Source organism: Sitodiplosis mosellana, unplaced genomic scaffold (assembly GCF_009176505.1).
Source record: "Sitodiplosis mosellana isolate CC-2019 unplaced genomic scaffold, AAFC_SMos_1.0 Smas_scaffold_6167, whole genome shotgun sequence".
NCBI lineage: Eukaryota > Metazoa > Arthropoda > Insecta > Diptera > Cecidomyiidae > Sitodiplosis > Sitodiplosis mosellana.
In genome coordinates, this window is record NW_022601408.1 from 2,627,967 (window position 1) to 2,650,907 (window position 22,941).

The 22,941-nt window shown below is 35.4% G+C and overlaps 1 protein-coding gene across 1 annotated transcript in view; it reads right to left on the bottom strand.

Annotated features, from left to right (window-relative positions):
* LOC129575458 (protein vein) overlaps window positions 1-20,564 on the bottom strand; it is a 31,385-nt gene extending 10,821 nt beyond the window's left edge. Inside the window, exon 1 of the mRNA XM_055459119.1 lies at window positions 15,339-20,564. Within this exon, the coding sequence (XP_055315094.1) occupies window positions 15,339-16,794 (1,456 nt within the window). The 5' untranslated portion in view covers window positions 16,795-20,564. The remainder of the gene's footprint in view (window positions 1-15,338) is intronic.
* Window positions 20,565-22,941: the final 2,377 nt, after the last annotated feature.

The following is a 22,941-nucleotide window of genomic DNA, read 5'->3' on the forward strand; positions in this document are numbered from 1 at the left end:
ACCTTTTTTAACTGTAGGCCTACATCCGGATGGCTCAAAAATCTCTAACTTTTGAAAATGAGGGACCTTTACTGGTGAGTGATTATGGTTATAATAACTCATTGATGTGAACACCCTGACCATTCTTTATAGTTTCATTTTAGGCATCATTAATTACATCATTTCTAACAATTCTTATCATAAATTCAATTAAATTTTTTTTTCTAATTGAAAAATTCGGGCATTGCCTACTACTGAAATACATAACGCCGATTCAATGACCATTGCATTACCAAATGGAAACATCATCAATCCGTATGACCTAATTAATGCATAAACAAAAAATATTATTTCCAATTTCGATTGCACGGCTTATATGTGTCATCATTTGTTTTGTATTTAAAAAAAAAAATCTTATCGAATTTCCGGCATTTTAGTATCGAATACAAAGAACAACACATTGAGCTATTTAAATCCAATAAGGTCATAAGCTTGAATTTACATCCGAATGACTGAAGTTCTTGTGTCATTAATTTAATGAAAAATATGTGACTGAAATAGAATCACCCTCAACGATGCCTGTTTCCAAAACGACGTGCTATTTTCCTTCGTGCATTTTAATTGCAATCTTCGAAGTGCATTCATTTCATTCGTTTTATGAAGAATTGGACGGTGTGGCAAAGCGAAAAAAAAACCCGAGCAGGAATTCAAATTGAAAATTGTGTTGGGGTGAAATGTGATTTCATGTGCGTTTTGAGTGTGTTTGACCAACAAAACCAAACTGTGTGTTTGGCGTAAAATTTTCAATGTTTTCAAGAAAAAATTTGTTCATATGTTTTCACGAAATAATAATCCAAATGGTTTTGTTAAAATATAAAACACAGACAAAAGTTAATCAGAACAATAATATGGCGGAAGGAGGGACTAGAAAAATAGAATGAATCTACCATTCATAGGCTCATATCGGTGCGAAAAGCTGCGTTTGCAACCAACTTATCTACATCAAACAGTATATTTAATATTCAACAACAACAACAACACAAAAAAGACACCAATTGTTTTTGCGCTGGTTTAACAGGTGCTTTATTAATGTCAGACTTGCGCGAAATACAAAAAAAAGAGGGAACGAAAAAAAAAAAATGGAAAGCAACAGTATCAAGAGCTCAAAGATCTCACGATTATTCAAGCAACTGTTCAAACAAAACATTTCATGCGTTCTTGTTTATCTCCTGCTTTGTTCGCAGACATACAAAATAATAATGATGACAACCATAGCAAAAATTACAATAATTATAGATTTCTTACGCAGTGGAAAGAAAAGAGAAAGAAAGAAAGAGATGAATAAAAACGTGCCAAGAAGCCAAGAATATGAATTCAACGCGCTATGAAAAATGAGCTGATCCATGAATATTTTCTTTTGTGTCGCTGCACAGTCTACTCTTACGCCAATAAATTTTAGATCGTTATTTATGAAAGAGGTAAAGTGAATGAATTTAAGCCAATTCATGAAATGACCAATGATGTGCTTTTTTTTAATTTCATACAACAACAAAAAATCGAATATACTAAGTTAACCCTCTAATGCATACAACGTCGCATTTGAACGCCTATAGAACATTTTCGACACTTTTAAACAATGGATTAGATTGTTCTATGATTTATATCAATCGCATTTTCTGACTAAACCATGAGGAATCCAGGATTATGAATATATTTTTTTAATTATCTATGGCCAAAAATCAACTAAGTACCAGTACTCTCAGCTCTGGTAAAAAATAATACATTAGAGGGTTAATATGTGTATAAAAGAAATTAAACTATGCAACACCGGAATGGTCACACTCATTTCCCGCAGAAAACTTGTCGCACACTCTTGAAAAAATCGTCTAGACGTTGATCAAGTGTGATTCATTCTGTACGCAAATGCATTATGAAACGCCACCAATCTATTGCCGAACGAGATGAATAACACTATTTCATGAACTGACAAATCTTTTCCTTCCCAATTGTATTCAAATCTATTATCGACAATCTATTCTATTGCGTGGGAGAACAATTTATAGCCGGTATAATTGGTTATAACACCAAATTCATATCATTTGGTTGTGTTGTTGTAGATCTCGTAAGTTTTCATACACAATACACTTCTTTGCATAGCTAATTGCAAAACGAGGCGAGTAGAAGTGATGAACCGTTCTTTTTTCTCACTCCTCTTATTATTTATGCAGAACATTCCAGACTGATTCAATTTATTTTCGGTTGATTTTCGTTGGCACATTTCATTTCGCGTTTGCAATGGCACATTGCAGTTTTCAACTTTTCTCGTAAGAGTCAGAAAAAGCGATGCATTTGTTTCGGGAATCATTTGCAATCTTGTTGTTTTTAAATTCGACTGAGTTTTTGTTCAAGAAATGAACACACACAAAAAAATGTAAATTGTTTATAAACTGTGAACGAACGTAAAGTCTGAGTTATGTTCCAAATGAAAACCGTTGAATGGTTTCTTTTTATATTTTGGCGAAGAAGATTAACGTTTTTTTTTTGTTCATTTCTGATTTGCACGCGTATGGATGTGAACACGTTGTACGTGTTCATTAGCCTGTGCTATGACTACTATGATCTGATTGGTTATCAAATGAAAAGATGAAAAACGCGAAATAAAAAAACTTTTTTAAACCGAAAGTAGGATTAAATTTTCTTCACACTTTGAGCACAAGATTTTGTGCAAGTCATATATGCATCCCATTTCTATGTAATACAACCGAATTTTGGATCATAATGCATATTGTATATATAGGATATATTGTCATTTATTGTGATTTTGATAAATTCCATATCAACAATCAACATATGATTTGGTGTATTTACTTATGATTTCATCATGTGAGAATTCAAATTTGATAATCCAATTCACTTCACTTGAATTGAGTACTAATTATGAATATAAACTGTTGTCAAAAGGATTGAATTTTTCCTTCAAATGTCGAGAAAAAAACGAATATGACGTTTTTCTTAAAAAGCATTGAACTGAACCAGTCGCGAGTCGCGCTGGCTTTGGCTTTGATTCAATTCATACGCACATTAAAAAAAATCTTAGACAAAATATGCAAATACGTTACGATTTAAACTGTTTACAGAAAGAATGACATTTTTCGGTCACCAAATGGTTTTTCATTCCATATTTCAAAATGTGCTGATTTCCATTCGATTTAAATTTCGAATTTTAATCAAATCGATGTTCCAAGTGTTTCGGCGCTCGATTTTTGATGACATTTAGAAAAGTCGTATTTTTTCGGTAGAAAATTTATAGAGAAAGTGTCTATTTTTAAACTATGCTATGGGGGAAAAAAAATTATTGTATAATATTTGAAAGCCGGTCATATGAGGCTTTCATATCAGACTAAAATTTCGTATACATGACGGACGGTATAAATGTGTCGGTCATTCTTTGATTTATTGTATCAAAGAATTTTAAACAGATGATTTTGATGTGTGCGCTTTTTGTTGTTGTTTTTGTTTCACTTATCGAAGAAAAAAAAAATCGCGGCAAATCACAAATCTGCGATCGTTTTTTTTTTTTTTGTATTCTTTCGTTTCTTTCTTTTCTGTTGTCTTGAATTCATTTCGAATAGAAGGAGAGATAAAATGAAACACTCTTTAAATCGCTTCTCAAATATTCGAACCTTCGTAATTCAAATCAAATGTTTCAAAGGAGCAACCAATAATTTGTTTGCCAATATTTTTCCACACATGTCAATCGGCGAATTGAAAATGTGTCGCTCATTGTTTTATCTAAAATATATTGTGGGGTTGTGTGTGTGTGTGTGTGTTTGAGTAAAGCTATTTATTTGGTTACCTGTGCCTGAATCAGATTGGGATGAAATATGCCGTACATAGCCATAACCATCTACAAAATAGAGACAACAATTGTCATACATTACGATGCTATTGATAGTGTTTGAGTGTGTGTGCTCAAAAATTAGGCGCAATCCGAAGGTGTTTATTAACGGCTTTAACAAAAGAGATTTGAAGCAAAATAAAATTGTCAGCTTATAAACTGTTGACATGAGAGCTCCTATCTCTTTTTCTCTTCACCTCAATCGTAGCGAGAACAAAACAGATGAAAATACACGCACGAGCATTAAAAAAATGAATGAATGATGAATTTTCACACCGTTCGACAAAAAAAAAAATTAGAGAAGAAAAAAAAATCACGGTTCGAGAATGCCGGTTTTATTAGAGAAGCAGCGGCAACAAAATGCGTGTCTGAGTTTTACGTTAAAAAAAATGTGTCGAATGGACGATGTTATCGGTGAAACCACCCACTTGTCTCCTTGTTGCCACATACCTTACATCCGATCACAAAGAAATATCAGACGAATGCTAGTGTGACGTGGCAACAGACGTAAACATATGAATTCCTGATTCAGCAAACTCTGAGCTCTCAGCGAAAACCTCTCAATCCGGTCCCAATCACATCAAATTACTTTGTGCGAACATGTTTAAGTAATTCGAGCAACCCATTGTATTTCCTTTGTTTTGATTAATAAACTGTATCTTGTTTTGATTTCGTGCAATTATCACAATTCAAATATGGACAGAAAGGCGGAATTTTCTTCAGTTTTCTTTTCCGTCTTGCGCACATTCGGTACATAATATGTAAACACTTTGGCGAAGAGAAGAAGAAATGAAAAAAAAAAAAAAATGGTTTTGTAAAATTGCAACAACATAAAAATTGAATGGAAGACGATATTAAATGAAATATTGTTTTGAACTGAAGTGATGGAAAATTCCGACTATTAATACGATTGATCAAACATTTTCCAAATGGTTCATTCAACATAACACGAGTACATTGCAGTAAAGTGCAATGGGAGTTTATAAATTCAATGGGAGTTTTATTTCTTTCAATGGGATAATCTTTTCATAACGTATTTATACCACGTGTACGCGCACACAAATAAAAGGTATCTATAAAAATCGATACAAGTTTCATCCAATAGTGGTCTTACAGTAGTGGAATGTTTATTTTGTGATTAAAAAGACAATTAAAATGTCGCCACTTTTGTTGATACTTGAACAACAATTTTATCTTCTTTTATTTCCACAATCCATTGGTAAAATGTGTGACACATTGCTCTTTGCATACACAAGATCATTCCTGTTATGTCTCGTACTTGCCGCCTATGTTTATGTATTCATTCAGATGTATTTGGATATCGTTGCCACACATTGTATAAGACCAATGTGGTGAATTTTGCGCATAACAACGCGACACATAGTGACACATTATTGAACCGGTTCATATTGTTTGAAGTTTTAAAGGCTATTTTGACTACTGTATCAATTTTTTACATGCTATAAGATTGAATTTGGTTGATTGAAATTTTACACGATCGAAATGAATGCACTGTGATCATTCGATTTGATGCCGCTAAAAATATTTTAAGATAGAAATGGTCATAGATAGTCTGGGAAACGTTTTCGTCGTTCTAACTGATATCTACATAAATACTCAAGTAAAAATTCACACTAATAAAATCGCTATGCTGTAGTTATGCTCACACTGATTGTCGTTCAGAAATTAGTGTGACCCATACATTTGTGAGCGACAATGAGTGTGGCATATATTTAGAGTGTGTAGTGTATGTATGTAACACTCGTTGACGCTCACAAATGTATGGGCCACGCTGAATTCTGGACGAAAATCAGTGTGTGCATTGTGTACACACTCCAATTCGATTTCCTGGCACGTTAGAGCAAACGAGTGTACAATATTGTTTGAAAGAGAGCGAGCGATAAACACACAAATTGACACCGAAATTGCTTTGCACTCGACGCCGAGATCTCAGTGTCTAGTGTCCACTCTCTGTATGGTAACCGAGTGTGAATTTTGCTACTGAATTGCCAACAGAAACCATTAATGAATCTGAAAATCTTCTGAATCTGTCGGAGCACTTCTGAATGCTTTTGAATAGCTTCCAAAATGGACGAATCTACTGAAAATGAGTAATGGTCCGCGGTCAGTCGTGATTTTCGCGAAGCTGATAAAAGATAGAGGTTTGGTGTCTTCGGCAAAGTTGTAGTACTCGAAGTCTCCTCTAATTTTGCTCAAGATTGCTATGTCTTATCTCTTACCAGTTAGGCGCAAATCAAAAACACGCGCATATAGCAAGGTTTTTTTGCTTATCAATTTTCGCGTTTTCCACGAAACTGATAAGAGATAACTGATAACTATCTAAAAGCAAAGTTGTGAAGGACCTCATGCACTATAAATTTTCCTAAGACACTAGGTCGTTATCTCTTATCAGTTCCGCGAAAAACAAGGTAAACCACGGATGTACACCAAATTTCGCGGTTTTTCGCGTTATTCGCGAAACTGATAAGAGATAACTGGAAACTGTGAAGACGTCAATTCCTTATCTTTTATCACTTCCGCGAAAAACGCGAAAAACCGCGAAATTTGGTGTACAGTCGTGGTTTACCTTGTTTTTCGCGGAACTGATAGGAGATAACGACCTAGCGTTTTATAAAAATTTATAGCGCATGAGCCACTTTACAACTTCGTTTTAGACAATTATCAGTTATCCAAACATGTGTTTTAAGATTGCTGAGCATCTCAGCATTTCGTAAGGCACGGATATATCCGAGCATATCGACGACGCATACTGTATAATACAGTGGCATGTGTTGCTACGTGCAGCCGCAACGACTCGACCGAATTGTGTTCGCAGCAACAACATACAAATTCCGGTCGTGTAGCAACGCACGCCACTGTATGCGTCGTCGATATGCTCGGATATATCCGTGCCTTACGAAATGCTGAGATGCTCAGCAATCTTAAAACACATGTTTGCAGTTATCTCCTATCAGTTTCGTGGAAAACGCGAAAAATGATAAGCAAAAAAACCTTGCTATATGCGCGTGTTTTTGATTTGCGCCTAACTGGTAAGAGATAAGACATAGCAGTCTTGAGCAAAATTATAGGAGACTTCGAGTACTACAACTTTTCCGGAGACATTAAACCTCTATCTCTTATCAGCTTCGCGAAAATCGCAACTGACCGCGGACCATTACTCATTTTCAGTAGATTCGTCCATTTTGGAAGCTATTCAAAAGCATTCAGAAGTGCTCCGACAGATTCAGAAGATTTTCAGATTCATTAATGGTTTCTGTTGGCAATTCAGTAGCAAAATTCACACTCGGTTACCATACAGAGAGTGGACACTAGACACTGAGATCTCGGCGTTGAGTGCAAAGCAATTTCGGTGTCAATTTGTGTGTTTATCGCTCGCTCTCTTCCAAACAATATTGTACACTCGTTTGCTCTAACGTATGGGTCACACTAATTTCTGAACGACAATCAGTGTGAGCATAACTACAGCATAGCGATTTTATTAGTGTGAATTTTTACTTGAGTATGTATGTTCCAATATGATAGATATGATAAGCAAGGATCGGTTATGTTGAAATATACATGCAATCCGTTCAATCCATTTACCGTATCGACGTTGAACTACATCATTCGCACTAACTAAATGTATTTTTTTCCTTTCTCCTAAACACTACGCATACCCTAGATCATCATGATGAACGAATAAATGGTAAAATTTAGAATGGGAATTACGATGAAAAAAAAAAAACGTTCAACCATTTCTTCCTTTATTTTCTTCATTTCCTCCACAATTTCTTTCGCTGTACTTATCCATCATGCAAACGTTAATGAATTTTACCGACCATGCAATTTCCTTCTCATTGTTTTCTCTCTACCTCTCTCTCTATCCATCTCTTCATACTACATTTTGCCGGTGTGTAAATGAAGCGAAAAAAAAAAAATCTTTAAATTTACGCGTTTATTATCTTATTCTACAACAGAATAATTTCATTCTTCTGTTGGTTTAATTATTGCACTTAAAAGACATGTAAACATATAAACATATAAAATCGAAACAATGGTTTTCCATTTTTTTTTCTTCTATTTTTGTTTTCTGCATTTTACAATGCTTACGAATTCAGTTCATCAAACCATCAAATCATGATTATTAAAATTTCATGAAATACGACACAACAATGTTGAGAAAATAGCCAAGACATGAAAAAAAGAGGAGAAATAATAAACGAATTTTTGCATGACATGCACCCGAGTGTGTTCGCGTTACGTATATTCATATTCATTCCCGTTTCGCTATCCAATTATTAACGATCTGTGATTTAAATCTTTGGTTCAGAAAAAAACAGAAAAAGAAGATGGAGAAGTCTCTCTTGAGGTTACCAGTGAGAGCTCAGGCAAGTCATAATGATTTTGAGTTGAGAAAGCTTTCATTTCTATTAAAGACCTAAAGAAGAAACCGGAAAACAATTAATTGGCTTTTATTCAGATTTTTTTGCCATTATTAAAATAAAGGTAAATGTAATTTTCAATCCAAATATTTCATTGACTTCGTGTCTTGAGTCATGACTCTTGACAAAAAATGGCAGTTTCGTTTTTGAATCTACATCAAACTTATTATTGATTGAACGGATAATTTTTCAAAATTTGTCATTAGAAACTATCGATAACTCATTATAATAATATACTGAAGTTTGTATCTCACCCCTGCATCCGTGTCATACTGTTCAATGCTGACGAGTTAGACCGCAAAGATGTAATCATAAGCAGCCACAACATAGTTTTCCCCATAAAACCAAATGAAAGATTCCCACATTCATTGAATGGAAAATCTCTGCAGAAGTGAACATTTTGTGCGTCACCGAGCACAAAGTTGAAATGTTAGTTCAGTTTTATTTTTCTTTCTGTTTCATGCTCATTGAAACACGATAGAATTATGGGAGAGCGACAGAGATAGGGAGAAAATGAAACAAGTCGTCATAATTACGAACGAAGAAAAACTGTATTGCAATTGATTTTGTCTTTAGAGTGCATGATTGTAATTAAAATTAATTGGTGGTTACATGCCATGGTGTCTTGGTAATTACTTGGCCAGACAATCATATGATATGGCTCTGTGAAAAGATCCATTGTGCATCTAACAAACAATTGCATATATAATTTGTTACGTAATTTAACATAAAAAAACAAGACTCATTTAAATGATGCCCAAGAAATTCACAGCTGTGTTTACTATTAAACTGTCGGCCATTCAGAAATTCTAAGTCAAATGCTTAAGCTTATGTCTTTAACGATGTACGAAATGGGAGTTTCATGCAGCAAAACAAGTCTCATTATACATTCAGATCAAAATCCCTGGAGAAATGTTCAGTGATTTAAAGTGTAGGATTTAGAAAAAAAAAGCGTAATTGCACAAATGAATTAGTTTAGTTTATGGTAGCGAAGAGAAAAATACAACTTTTTTTTCAGTTCAAGAGTGAAAATTCGAATGAGGTAATTTGGGTGAAGGTCAATTGTATTTTTCATATATAAAAGACTCATGACACAATGTTATGCCATGGTATTTTCTTGGAACCATTCGCAGAAATATTTCATCGTGACATTCCCAAAAAAAAAAAAAAAACAATATTCAATTGAAATTCCGCATAAAATGGAGGAGCGCCGATTTCGGCACCTAACATCTCAACGGTTTATTGGTCAAAAAGCTTTTGCTATGCCCGACATCGTTTCGAACGGTCGAAAAATGATCACAATCTAATTGTTGGTAACAAATGCATTCCGTTTTGTTCAATAATAATGAATTGCTATTAAAAATTCACTTTTTTCACTCGTCCGTTTTACAATCTCTTCTTCTTTCTTTCTTTTATTCCGGGTTAACAATGAAAATAGATGACTTTTGCTCGTGTCGCAGGGTACCGCGCGCTTGCCAACGATTATGGGTATATTTAGTAGAACGAAATAAAGAAGAAGAAGAGGAGAGAATAACAATTTGGACGATACATTTTTTGTGCGACGCCTTCATGTGATTCATAGTAATTTTTATGGAATACATTTAATGGCATCGGCAACAGCAAACAGCAGTCAGTCAATACCATTCTTATAAATATTTATCAATATATGTTTTCATTCTTCTGTTATACAAATCGATATACTATATGTATCGTTTGGCATTTGTGGAGGCTACTACACAGATTTGCAAAAAATGCAGTTTCAATTCAATTCAGAGAGTTTCGGCCAAAGAGTTTAGACAAATGAAAAAGAGAAACACCATCGTCATCAACAACAGCACACACTCACATGCCATCTAATACGGTCTATAAATAATACAAATTGAACAGCTTTTCGTGGAAAATTTAAAATTCAGCCAAGTTTTGGTAGAATACAGAAATGCTCTTACATACACAAGCGTTGAACGTCCTTTTTTAAATGGCATTCCGACGTTTATGTACTACATTCCTTATTCCGTTTGAAATTCATTTAAGCGATTTTAATTCATGTGGCTACTTTTTTTCCTCCCAATTTTCAACTGTGAAATTCATGGAAACAAATAAATTTACGTTAGTTAATGTGAGGTGTAATTGAATTGAGCTTCCTAAACCGCGTACCTTGATTAAAAATGGTCAAGGATTTTGTGTGCTAGATTTCGTGCAATCTGAAATTTGGTCTGCCTCAGCCTGCAAAATTAAATGCGAAGCCGTTGATAATTGAGTTGAAGATTTGTATGTCAGTTCTGAGTGTAATGAAACGGCATTTCCGTTTGAAGAGACATACGAGGTGGCTGTTTGACGTGCATGACGTGCAGTTGCAAAATTCACTGTCCACCTGATCATGCGGCCAAATTAATGTCAAATTGCAATCCGTTTTTACGCATATCATAAAGCCATGAATTTAGATGCGCTCAAAATTCACCGGCACTTACATGTTGAATGAACACATTCACATAAATATTGCATACGAATGAATAAAACCGCCTTTACGCAAAAATTCACACACACACACACACACAACACAGTCACTCAATCACACAGACTCGCATAAAACTTGGGAAATAATGTAATCTAACCTTGTAAAACTATATTTTGCATGTGGAACAGAAGACAGGTTAGAAGTAACAACCAATGTAGAAATAAAATGCATAAGACAACAAACACTGTGAGTCTCTCTAACTGAGACAAAGAAATACATGGAATTAAGCGTAGATTCTATATAAGTCTGTGCGAACATGCGAATTGTTACAATACGACACATAACCAAGAACTGCAAGCTTCAAATGCACAACATTAGTACACCACCGTCATCACCAACCGAGGCAGCTAAGAGGCCAGAGCAAAAACAACCGAAGAAGAAAAAACATCACTAGCAGAAGCAGCAGCCGATACACGCTACAGCCAAAATATACTAAATATTTTGTAAATTTTGTCGCGTAGCCACAAAGTAATTTAATATTCCTTTGATGATTGCATTTATCGTCTGTGAAATCGCTACGTCAAAGGCATACTTTCAAGCACGTATAAACACGAGCATAATCCACACAAATGCGAAACACTTAACGAAAAACAAAAATCAACCGAAGATATGAAATAAATAAAAAAATAAATAAAATAATGTAAATAACATAAAATAAAAAAAAAAGAAAATAAAAACTAAAAGAATCTCATGCTATTCGGCATTCGGTTAAAACGATGAATACGTAAAGTGAACACGCACACACAGCAGCGCACGCGCACACGCTTTACTGGAAACACGGTGGAAAATGCGAGCGAAGAATGAAGACAATAGGTATGATTGAACTACGTACAATCGTCTGTGATTTTTTTTCCTCTCTTTTCATTGTCGTTGCTGGTTGATCTCATTTTGGTGCATGCATTTGTGTGAATGCGATTATAAGTTGAGTATGTGTATATGAAGAGAGAGAGAGAGAGAGAGAGAGAGAGAGAGAGAGAGAGAGATGTGTGTGATAGATACACGTATGAAATGTGTGTGTGGTTTTTTTTTCTCTTTGCATCGTTCAGCTTTGCATTTTTTTTTTTTTTTTCAAAAATGGATCATCGATTTATGGTGAACAGTGGTGAGCACAAAATCAATCGGTGACATGCCTTAATGTGCCCCGAATGTATACATGCGAGAGATGTATACAATTACTGTTTTTCGAATTGTATTTGCCGCGCTTCGTAAGTTCAGTGATCAGTGATCGATACGTATATTTAAAATGTGAACGATTTGTTATGCTTTTTCAATCAATCGGCATTGTCGTTTTGATTATATTTGTTTAAATGCATTCAGAAATGCGAGAAAAAAATAATACAGCATACACACACATCGCAACGCACCGCACAACAGCGAATAATAATAAGTGAATCGTTTTTTTCTTCTCCTTGATAATATGTGAATGTAATATGGGAAATAAAAATACGAATGTAAAAAAAAAAACCAACTCCACACCAGAAAATAAAAATAAAGTGAAATCACACGAAAAGAAAATGAAAAAAAAAAAACATAACAAACACGCAGGCAATTGTTTTCGCATTTTGGAAAAAGCAATAATTATGCACTTACAATACATTTCATTGTTCGACGTTGGATAGTGTTACCATATACAGATCACAGTCAACCTTTGATGTTTCACACAGACACACCACATCACTCTCTCACAGAAATACCGAAAAATCCAATATAAAGTGCACGCGGCGAGAAGAGGACACACAACATCCAACCGACGAGATCCATTCGTCAGCACAGATTGGCTGTGATGAATTTTCATCCTTTTGATCCATATATGTCTATAAGCGACATTCTGAAGAACCGAAAAAAGACACCGAGGTGCACATACGTAACGAAGAAAAAAAAAAACGAAATTCATTGCAAACCCATCGCAATTTCGAAGCAACGAAGAGACTCGAAAAAGTCAAGGAACCGTATAGATTGCCACTTTTGTATATTTTACGCATTCAATGATGTGAGAAAGATTCATGCGCTCAATATTATCTGCTAAGAAACCGTAAATTCTTTTTATTTTCTCAATCTCTTGTTATTTCTTCATATCGTTTTTGTTTTTATTTTCGTAAACTCAACAGATTTCTCCCACATTTGAAGAGGTGTTTCCCATGTGGACCAAATCAAATAACAATCAATGTCTGTTTTAAGAAAAACATCAGAACGGCACCAAACACATCTCTGCCTTTTCAAATGCATGCTGCTTTCTACACCGTATAGATGTTTGAATGAAAATTGAGCTGATGGTAGAACAATTCATCAATACTACTTAATCACAAATGGTGCTGGTCGCGACAATGGACTTACTGAATAAATTGAAAGATTCATCAACAATTACCCATCGTACAATTTATGTACATTGTGTGGACAAAACATTGCTTGGTCATTTAAACGTGATTTGGCCGCCCAGCAATCGGTTTCCATTTCAGTTTCAGATAATGAGTACGAGTAATTGATATGATTTAAACAAATGGAATTTAAATGAGTTAGACGGAGGCATTTATAATTTATACATTGCAGAAATTTACATTGCAAGAAGCAGCGTGTGTCTGTGATGAGCCATATTGGACAGTTCATCTACCCCTTTGTTCTTGCATTGTCTCAACTTCTTTTTTCTATCCCGTATGACACAACCAAATACACGATGTATGTTAATCAGAGCAACTGAACATCGAACGATGCAACCAATGTAGGTGTGTGTGTGTGTGTATGTGTCTATCCATAATATCCGGATGAATGTGCATTCATTTTGCTATTCAACAATACATTGTGCATCAGAAAAATTGGCGCCAATTTAAAAAAAAAAAGTCTTTACAAACGTCAAAGACTGTTTGTATAAATCAAACGCACACGATGATACTGGTGTATGTGTAAATGTATTGGCACTTCAACGGGCGATAAAATCATTTATCATTCACCTCCTCTCACTATTAACGAATACATATGTATTCAGAAGCACATGAATTGCAATAGTCTACCGTCCAGCAAAGTTCTTTTTGTGCCGCCCAAAAACAAAAGTGTCATCGTTATGCATATAGTTTCGCATGCTTTTTAAGTTCATTCCTTTTTCACCCGCACATCGAGTGTCGGCCGTAAAGTCGTAAAAGTTGCCGCAGACTTGATAAAATCTGGCGACCACAATATTCACTTTTTATTTTAATTCCAACGAACTGAAATTAACAAGAATCGAAATTAGAATTGAAATTGCTGCAAAAACCGCAAAAAATAAAATCACATTGGAATGTCACTCGTTCAATTGCAATTTACCCTGCTCCCCACTTTCAAATATAGCAAATGATTGAGATCAGTCGAGGTTAATTTAAATCGATGATTACATTATAAATTAATTGCTGATGGTTTTTTTTCTTCTTCTTTTATGTTCAGTGTGCTGTGGCTACTATCATTTTATATTTTCCACAAAGATCAATTGTCATCCAAAATATGACGACATTATTCGACCGGCTGACAAATGGAATTCGTCACAATGCTCGATTACATCAGTTCACACGACTTGCATTTTTAGCGAAATTAACCTCATGTCGGAATGCTGCACTGCATATTTAACGTTCGCCGATATTCGCAAACAACTAGTTGGTGTATATTGAAGACACTCTTCTTCATTATACCGAGCGAGCGAGAGAAAAAGAGAGAGATAGAGAGAGAGAGAGATAGAGAGAGAGAGGGAGAGAGAGAGAGAGAGAGAGAGAGAGGGAGAGAGAGCGGAGGGGGAGAAAGAAGGAAAAACAGAAGAAAGGTAGATCAAATACATTCAATGGTCGATGGATAATGGCCATTGCATTTCGGTGCGGATGTTTACGAAATATATGTACAACAAACGCAAACGACTCATCCAGATGATTCGATGAACTTATTAGTGCTACTTGCCGTGCATTTATAATATTTATGCGATTGAAAAGATAATAAGACATTTTTTGCACATATGTAACGTTTGGACATTCCAACCCGAACCTGAACGACCATGCACTTAAACGATTTTTAATTCGGACATAAAATTTTAAAATGGGAAACTGAAATGGAATATTCAAAATGTGGCCCACTCATCGTAACAAAGCATCAAAAACGATTTCATAAAATAGAATATTTTTCACAACATTATCAATCAATCTTTTGCTAAGATAAAAAATAACTGATGGATAATCTTTTCTTTCATACAAGTATTCGAACAAATTCTACTCTCATTCATACAGAACTCTTTCGAGTCCATCCTGGTCTTTACCCCTATTTTAAAAATTCGATTCTAATACAGTCTCTACTTAATGTCTCTTATCGCTTAACTCGTTTGATGTCCACCACTAACGAATGATCTATTTTGGTGTAGCGTTAGATTTCGAGATATATAAATGTAAAGAGCGACATGTTGTCAAAACGAAATCAGCGAAAAAGAAATGGAAGAAAACAATGAAAAGCCGAAGAAAAAAAAAACTGGGGAAAAGAGATCAAACCACTTAGAACTCACCGTATTTTTCAGCAACACCCGTTCGCACATCGGTGACCGTTTTTCGCGTCCGCTTCAATGGTTGTCCGAGAATTGAAAAATTGCCTAAGTCGATTTGATTCACAAATAAAATGTACAGTTTCCCTGGTTCCAGTTCGTCTCGTACATGGCCAACAGATCGAAATGTTTCGCGGTATATGTCACATTCACTAGAATTTTTATATGTAAATTTAAGTCTTATCAATGACGGCAATTTGAGTCCAATTTGCCGTTTGTAAATCTCCTTCACTTCGAATGTGACGGAAAAGTTTCGTCGGCGATCGGAGCTCATTGACCGAACTTTGCCTTCAAATACTGTTGGTGCTTCGAATGCCAATGTTGTTGGATCACGAGCCGAACAAAATCGTCGCTGTCTCGGCAGATTTACGTTGCCAAATGTCAAACCATTGATTCGGCTATTTGAGAATGGATTGAGTCGGACGAATGCGCTGCCGCCACCGTTGCTGCTCAACGGCAGTTGTTTCAATTCTGATCTGGATTCGCGACGATTACGCTCAATTTTCTTTTGCTGATGTCGCGACTCACTTTCATCTCTGTCGTTAAAAATTCGATTCGAATGGCTGTAGTTGAATGACGCTTTCGTTTTACTCGCATCTTCGTTACGTTCTTGGTTGTATGCATGTCGCTTGTCAATGGCAATGATTTCATTCTTATTACTACTATTGTTGCTGTTGTGTTCGTTACTCCAATTGTAAAATATATTACTTTCATGATTATAACTACTGTTCCTAACGCTATCATTATTATTATTATCGTTATCAAAATTAATGGTCGTTTTTGGCAGCACTCGTAATTGTTTTCGTTGTTGTTGGTGTTGGTGGTGGTGGTTACGATTTCGAAGCAAAATGTGTTTCGTCCGTTTCATTCGCTGTTGCTGTGACAGACGATTTTGCGATGCATTTACGTTCCGTTCACGCAATGAATCATATGTTGCGAGATCATTTTGCAATGGCGATGCTTCGACGTCATCGTTTCGATCAATCATTATATTATCGCTGTAAATTACTTTATAGTGGCCGTTATAATTGAATAACCGTTTGGCCACCGAATTTTCATTTTCACCATGCGTAGACGTTCGCACCAACGTCGTCGTTGTGTGAATTGCATTCAGTTGTGTTTGCTTTTCATTGCTATTGTGAATATTATATGTAAATTTTTGGCTATTTTCATGCTTTGGAACAATTCGAAAATCATTTGCATTGTTATCGTGGATAATTTCGGCCTCGTGCGGGCTACCGGCTAAATTGTGTACATAATTTGGTTTATTTTTGTGGCTTAAATCACCAAACATCTTATTTGCGAGAACTGACGGTGGTGCTGCAGCACTTAAACATTGGCACCAAGACACGAGAACTGGCAACAATAAGAATATTAGATTTTTAGCCAGATCCCTTTTGCGCAAAACGTGCGCATTCATGACGTTCTTTCAAAATCAACTCTTCGGATAAATGTTTATTGAGTAATTTATATTTTCGTTTTCGTTTTATTTTCCTACGTTTCAGCGATGGTTATTATTTGATGCTTGGCTGTCTACTGATTGTCACCGGTTCACCTTCTTTTGATTAATGATCCTGTCGTTCGGTGGTGCGACGAATCGATCCGTATGCATCGGACATATTTTTCTTCTTCTTCTTTGAATTTTCCCTAATGAATCGGAAACTCTTGTCGAAACTGCGTGATTGGAGTGTTAGCACCGTTTTTTCTCTCGATCCGTTCAGTTTGAATCTGGCAAATTGGCACTACAATGATCGTCTGTTCAACTTCCGGCACATAAGTAAAAACTTGTAAAACACCTGAACTATGCTTCATTCGGCTTTTGAACCAATCGAATTGGATTGTCCGCATTGTAAAATGTGGTTAACAGTCAACGATATGAAAATCTAACGCCACTGGATATCACGAGAGCATTTCATCAGATTCGGAAGAAGCTAGTGCGCGCGCATGACAAGACACTCTCAGTGATAACTTCAATGCAGTCTCTATATCCCTCGCTCTTTATATACATATATATTTTTCTTCTTCTTCTTCTTTTTTTAATTTTGCGGGTGAATAAACTTCTAATAGTTTCTTTCCATTCGTACACTTTTTTATTTTTGCTCGTCGGAGGAAAAGCGTGTCTATCTCGATTGCACGCGGTTTAATTTTGGTTTTTGTTTACAACGTGTAGACGCGTACACAATTTTCACACGCACACTTTATACCGTTTGCTACTTTTAGCGTATCTCCTTTCAGTTTAAGTCAAATGGAGCACAAATTCAAAGAACACTGTGAAAAACCGAACATTTTCAAAAAAGGTATTCCATGTCTGTTCGTTATCTGTCGTTCTTTTTGAACGATCACCGTTTCTCATTCTGTCCTTGCTGTTGTTTTTTGTTATTGTTGATTTTGGACTGAAATTCGTGGTTAGAGTTCAATTTTCGCCAAATTTAACCAGATATATTGATCAATATAAATTCATGTATCTAGTTTTGTTCATCTCTTTCTTGCTGCATAATTTTCACCGTCTATCTCTATGTGCTTGTCTTTCCCTTTCTCTCTCTCGCTCCCGTGCTGTGGCAGCCGTTCGCATCGGTATACATGAAAATGTTGTGTTCGCTTTTCCTTACCGATGTTCTTTTTATGATACGCTCCGGAACTCTCTTTTCTAACATTTATTCAAGCGTCGACGTAATCTATTGCTTAACAAAATGGCAGAGACTCTCTTTCTCTCTCTCTCTCTCATTTGAGATGGTGTGTGGAGATCTTCGTGTGTCTATTTTTAAATTATTGTATTCACGACTATTCAAAGTTGTTTAGTGATTTATTAAAGTCTCTTTTTGGATGATGAAAAATGCTATCTTTCTCAACTTCTCTGTGTGTTGATGAGTCGCTGTTTCGATACTGTATTCAGACGGGATTCTTTTCTCTTATTTTTCTCCTTCGTAAACTGTGTGAGTGCGAGTTTTCCGTGCGCGCGATGCCGTTTATACCATCGTTTCAGTTGAAAACGAAAGCGGGTGAAAACGAGTTAAAAAGGTAGTAAACTAAACGAGACATGAATATATGCTAAATTCGGAACTGGATATCCGAATGTTCTAAGATTCTTCTGGTTATTACGCGTCGCTAACGCTTTCTGATTCAAATGCTGCCTCGTTTGATTGAAACAAAAAAAAAGAAGCTTTTTGAGTTTTTTTCCCCCTTCTTTTCCAATTGATTATGAGCAAACATCCACTATCGAGCTAGAGATTGTGAGATCCGGTTAAATTTTTTCTATTTCTCTTCGTTTCAACACTTAATTATTTTTTTCTTGATTGATTAGTAATATCTTTTTTTACTCAATTTCACCTTTAATAGATTAGTATGTTTTTCAGTACACCGCGGCTCTCTGTTCATGGCTCTCCACTTGTTCTGATGAAACTGACTTTTTATCATATTCACCGTGGTGTGTTACAATTCAGCATATTCACATGATTTATTGACCGTGTGTCCAATCATTTTATTATTTTATTTGGTCCTTGTCGTTAGACGCAATGGACGAAATATAAATTTCACGCGTTGTTCAACGAATGTTTTTTTTTTATTACAAATGAATGCCAAGCTTATATTGATTGCACCGGCCACGGTAAGTCATATCCTTTATAATGAGATCGTTTGAATTGATTTAAAACGCTGCCAATTCGATTCATCAATATGTGCGTATTGTAATGTACGTGGATTGGATCTCGTACAAAAGAGCACCTCTCTTGCGGAAGCAATGCTGATAAAATTAGACGGTACACTGAACGGTTTGTGTGTTTTTTTGTTTTCTGCTCTTCTCTCTGATTACACTTTTCTTTAATGAGAGAGACACCCGAATATTATAGGATTAAGTGCAATCGTGTATTTGAATGTCTCCGTGTGGATGAGTGTGCGCGACGCGTTACGAATTGAGTGAACAACATGACAACGAACGGATGAATTTTCACGATCTCAGGCGACGGGGATTAACGACTAACGAACAAGACGACTACGAACCAAAACGTCGTCGACGATACACAGCGACTAATTATGTTCTATATTTGCATTTTGTTTGTTCGATGTGTCTGTCGTCTTCAGACGAAAGAACCAATTTGAAAAAAAAATGTGATCGCTGTTTATGAAAAATCGCTATTCCACTTAATGTAACGGTGTTTCACTCACGCCGATTTAACTCACTTTGGAAATTTGCCGTTTTTTTTTTTTTTCATTTAAAAAATTGTCCCATTGCTAGTAATGCAGCACACAATTTAGAAACACTTTATCTCACAGAGATTGACATTTTAATTTTAAACATTCAGAAAACAATGTCGATAAACTTTGCTTTAGGATTTTTTCATTCGATTTGCAAAAAAAAAATCATCTGTCAGGATGTGTAGTTTTGACACATTTTTTGCAGTTTTCTTTAATCTTCTTCCTGCGTGAAATTTTCCATCCTCACACTTTCCAAATCATTTGCCTAATCGCACGCAATAATTTCATGATATCGCGAAATCGTGTGTTTCGTACTATTCCAGAATCAAAACTGATTTTTCTCTCTGTTCGGTTGCCGAAACTTCAATAGAAACGGTTCGAAATTGGTAGATACGCTCTTGAAAATAGTTTGTCCTTTTATGGGGGGAATTTCCCAAAACAAAGTCCAAGTCTCTAACGAACAAAATCCTGTATGACTATTCAAATGAGTTCAAAATTACAAGCAATTCACAAAATTTGCCATTTGGGTTTTCCATTTATTCATTTTTTTTTTGTTTTGCACTTTTTTTTTTGCACTAACATTGAAATTCAAATTTTCCACGATGTTTGACTTTTTAATTGGATCAATTTATCCAGTTGCACAAATCAATTGACAAAATAGTTGATTTTTTCTTCTTTTGCATGAATATTATCGGACATATCTGTATGTATGCATTAGCCGGGATGGTTTTATCTATCAATTTTCCGTTTCTTTGTTGATGTTATGAATACACGTATATATGTAATTTTTTCCTCTCTTTATTTTGTGCTAAAAAGGTAATTTAATACACTTGATGGTTTTCTATATAAACATGTCAACGAACCACTACCATGTGTGTGAGCAATTCTCAAAACTGAATCGTGTGTATACAATTTCTTTTATTTTTTTTATTTTTTTTTTTATTTCTTTTTGCTCAGTTGTGCATCGAAAAAACGTACGAACAGCTTGAATGTCGACTATAGACTGAGTGACCAAATGTAGTACACACAGTGAGTTGTGAAAATAAGAGCAAAATATAATATATGTATGGAAAGACAGCGAGAAAACAAAAAAAAAAAAAAAAATTAAGTAAAATGTGTACAGCGGCAACGGTAACAGCAGCGGCAGCGGCAACAGCAGCAGCTACAGTAACCGACGAAAATGTGTGCACATAAAAGAAACTAGAAAGAGAAGGACAGAATAACAGCCAGCGGCCTGAACACAATACTGAAAAAGCAAGCATGACTGTAAGCTGTGCGATAGATTGTTCGTATATCTGTGTGTATGGGTGTATTGATGTGTTTTGTGTTCGCTGTTGCTTCTCTCCGATGTGCATGTCTCTTGCTCTCATATGTGACGTTCCTGCCGTATTTTATGTATACATATATAAATATATATATGCCTTCAATCATTACCGAAATGAATGGTATTTGTAAATACTATACGGTGCGGTGCGATGCGGTTTCCAGAAATGGAACACGGTCCGTTAAAATCAAAAATGGCTCAATTTTCTGTGTGCAAATGAGCGATTCGAATGTCTTCATCATTTTCCATTCGATGCGCCGTTTAAAGTGGTAGCAATCGGATCTCGATAGTACCATTTACTGCTTCACAAAAAAAAGTACGAATCGAATAAATCAAAATCACCCACTGACCGTTGACGATGCGTTCAGAAATTCGTCGCCTTCTACATGTTCATTAACACCACACATTCAGCATGCAACTCAAATTTTGGCATGCAGACAATGGGACATTTGATTTTTGACCAATCAATTTACTCGTCTCTTGGTTTTAATTACTTTTGATGGGAAATAAATTAAAATATACGGACATTGAAACACCCTCATATCCAAAATAAATTGCCAAAATTCAATTAACCATTCCAATTTCAGAACTTTCAATTGGAAATTCGATTCCAAGTCGACTCGAAATCATCAGTTCACGGGATGACCACCAACAGTTGACCCAATGTAGAAAATTTTTACTATATACACATCCATTTGACTGTATGGAAATAAAATTTGTACTATTCGTCCCTTGTACCCCATTTTACATGAACATTATTGCACTTCACTTGTATTCTTCCTTCATTCTGATTTATGATGACACACAGCACATATATCTCTTATGCACATGACAATATTTTATCACAAACAAGGGAAACGAACAGATAATAATTGAGCTGATATCCACGTCGGTTGCTCACTGTACAAAGTAATCGATAGAGATATGGCGATAACTTTGAAAAGTGCGTTTAACATTTTCGAGAAAGTATCGATATTCAATTGAACTTACTATTTGTTTTGCAGAAACCTATTTGACTGCATATAATAGTAATTATTCCAAGAAGCAAGTAAACAATGACAATTTCTGTGGATATTTTTTGTGCAACGCGTCAAAATGGTTTTTGTTTCGGTCATACGTTGACACCAATGCAACTCTGACTCGGCAAACTACATAGAATCAATATTCGATGATGATCGTTTGTTCTTTGAAACATACACACACACACACACACATATTTCCGTTGTCAGTTTGTAAGGGAAAAAACGTTGCCGGAATGAAAGCTTGGCAATTAGTTCATCGGAAACGATATTGAAAACTCATTATACCCCATTCTGAAAATGTCAATCATCAGTTAATCTTAGCATTCTTTTTCCCATTTCTAGTTTCGAACTCCCGTCATTTTCGACTGAAATTCAAATTGAATGCCGACCATATTTATTTATTTAACACCCTTAACGAAGAGAAACGTGTCTATTCGTGGTTTGGTGTTTCGTTGCATTCTGTCCATGCACATCGTAATACGTGATATTAGTGCCGAATGAGAGGCGCATGTAAATATGCAACATTAAAGCGCATCGGACACGCATCGATCTCCTGCAAACGGCCAAAAATGTGAAACAATAATCGAACTGAAATTAAATTTCGATGTTTGTTATTATTATTATTGTTGGCGTTGTTGAAAAATCACAATACAACGAATATACAAACGTGCGTAAATGTTGGCTTTGGTTCTTCTCTCGTTGGTAACAAGCAATTCAAGGGAGGGGGTAGCTGCCACAGTATTTCTGGCTCATATATCTATTTAAAATCGTAAACATGAATGATAAGCGTAGGATTTGTTGACTACCACGCACTCTTGTTGATTGAAAAACCGTTAAATATCTGGATTCTGGAACATTGAACTGTTAGAGTTAATATTACCAATCAAGTTTTTTTTTTCTGCCTTAAGTTCAATTTGATATATTAAATGACTAGAAAAAATATACAGAAAAAAAAATTATGAAAGAAAGAATCGTGAGATGTTTTGTTCGAAAAAATGTTCGTTGACACCTATAGCCTTAACCAGTATAT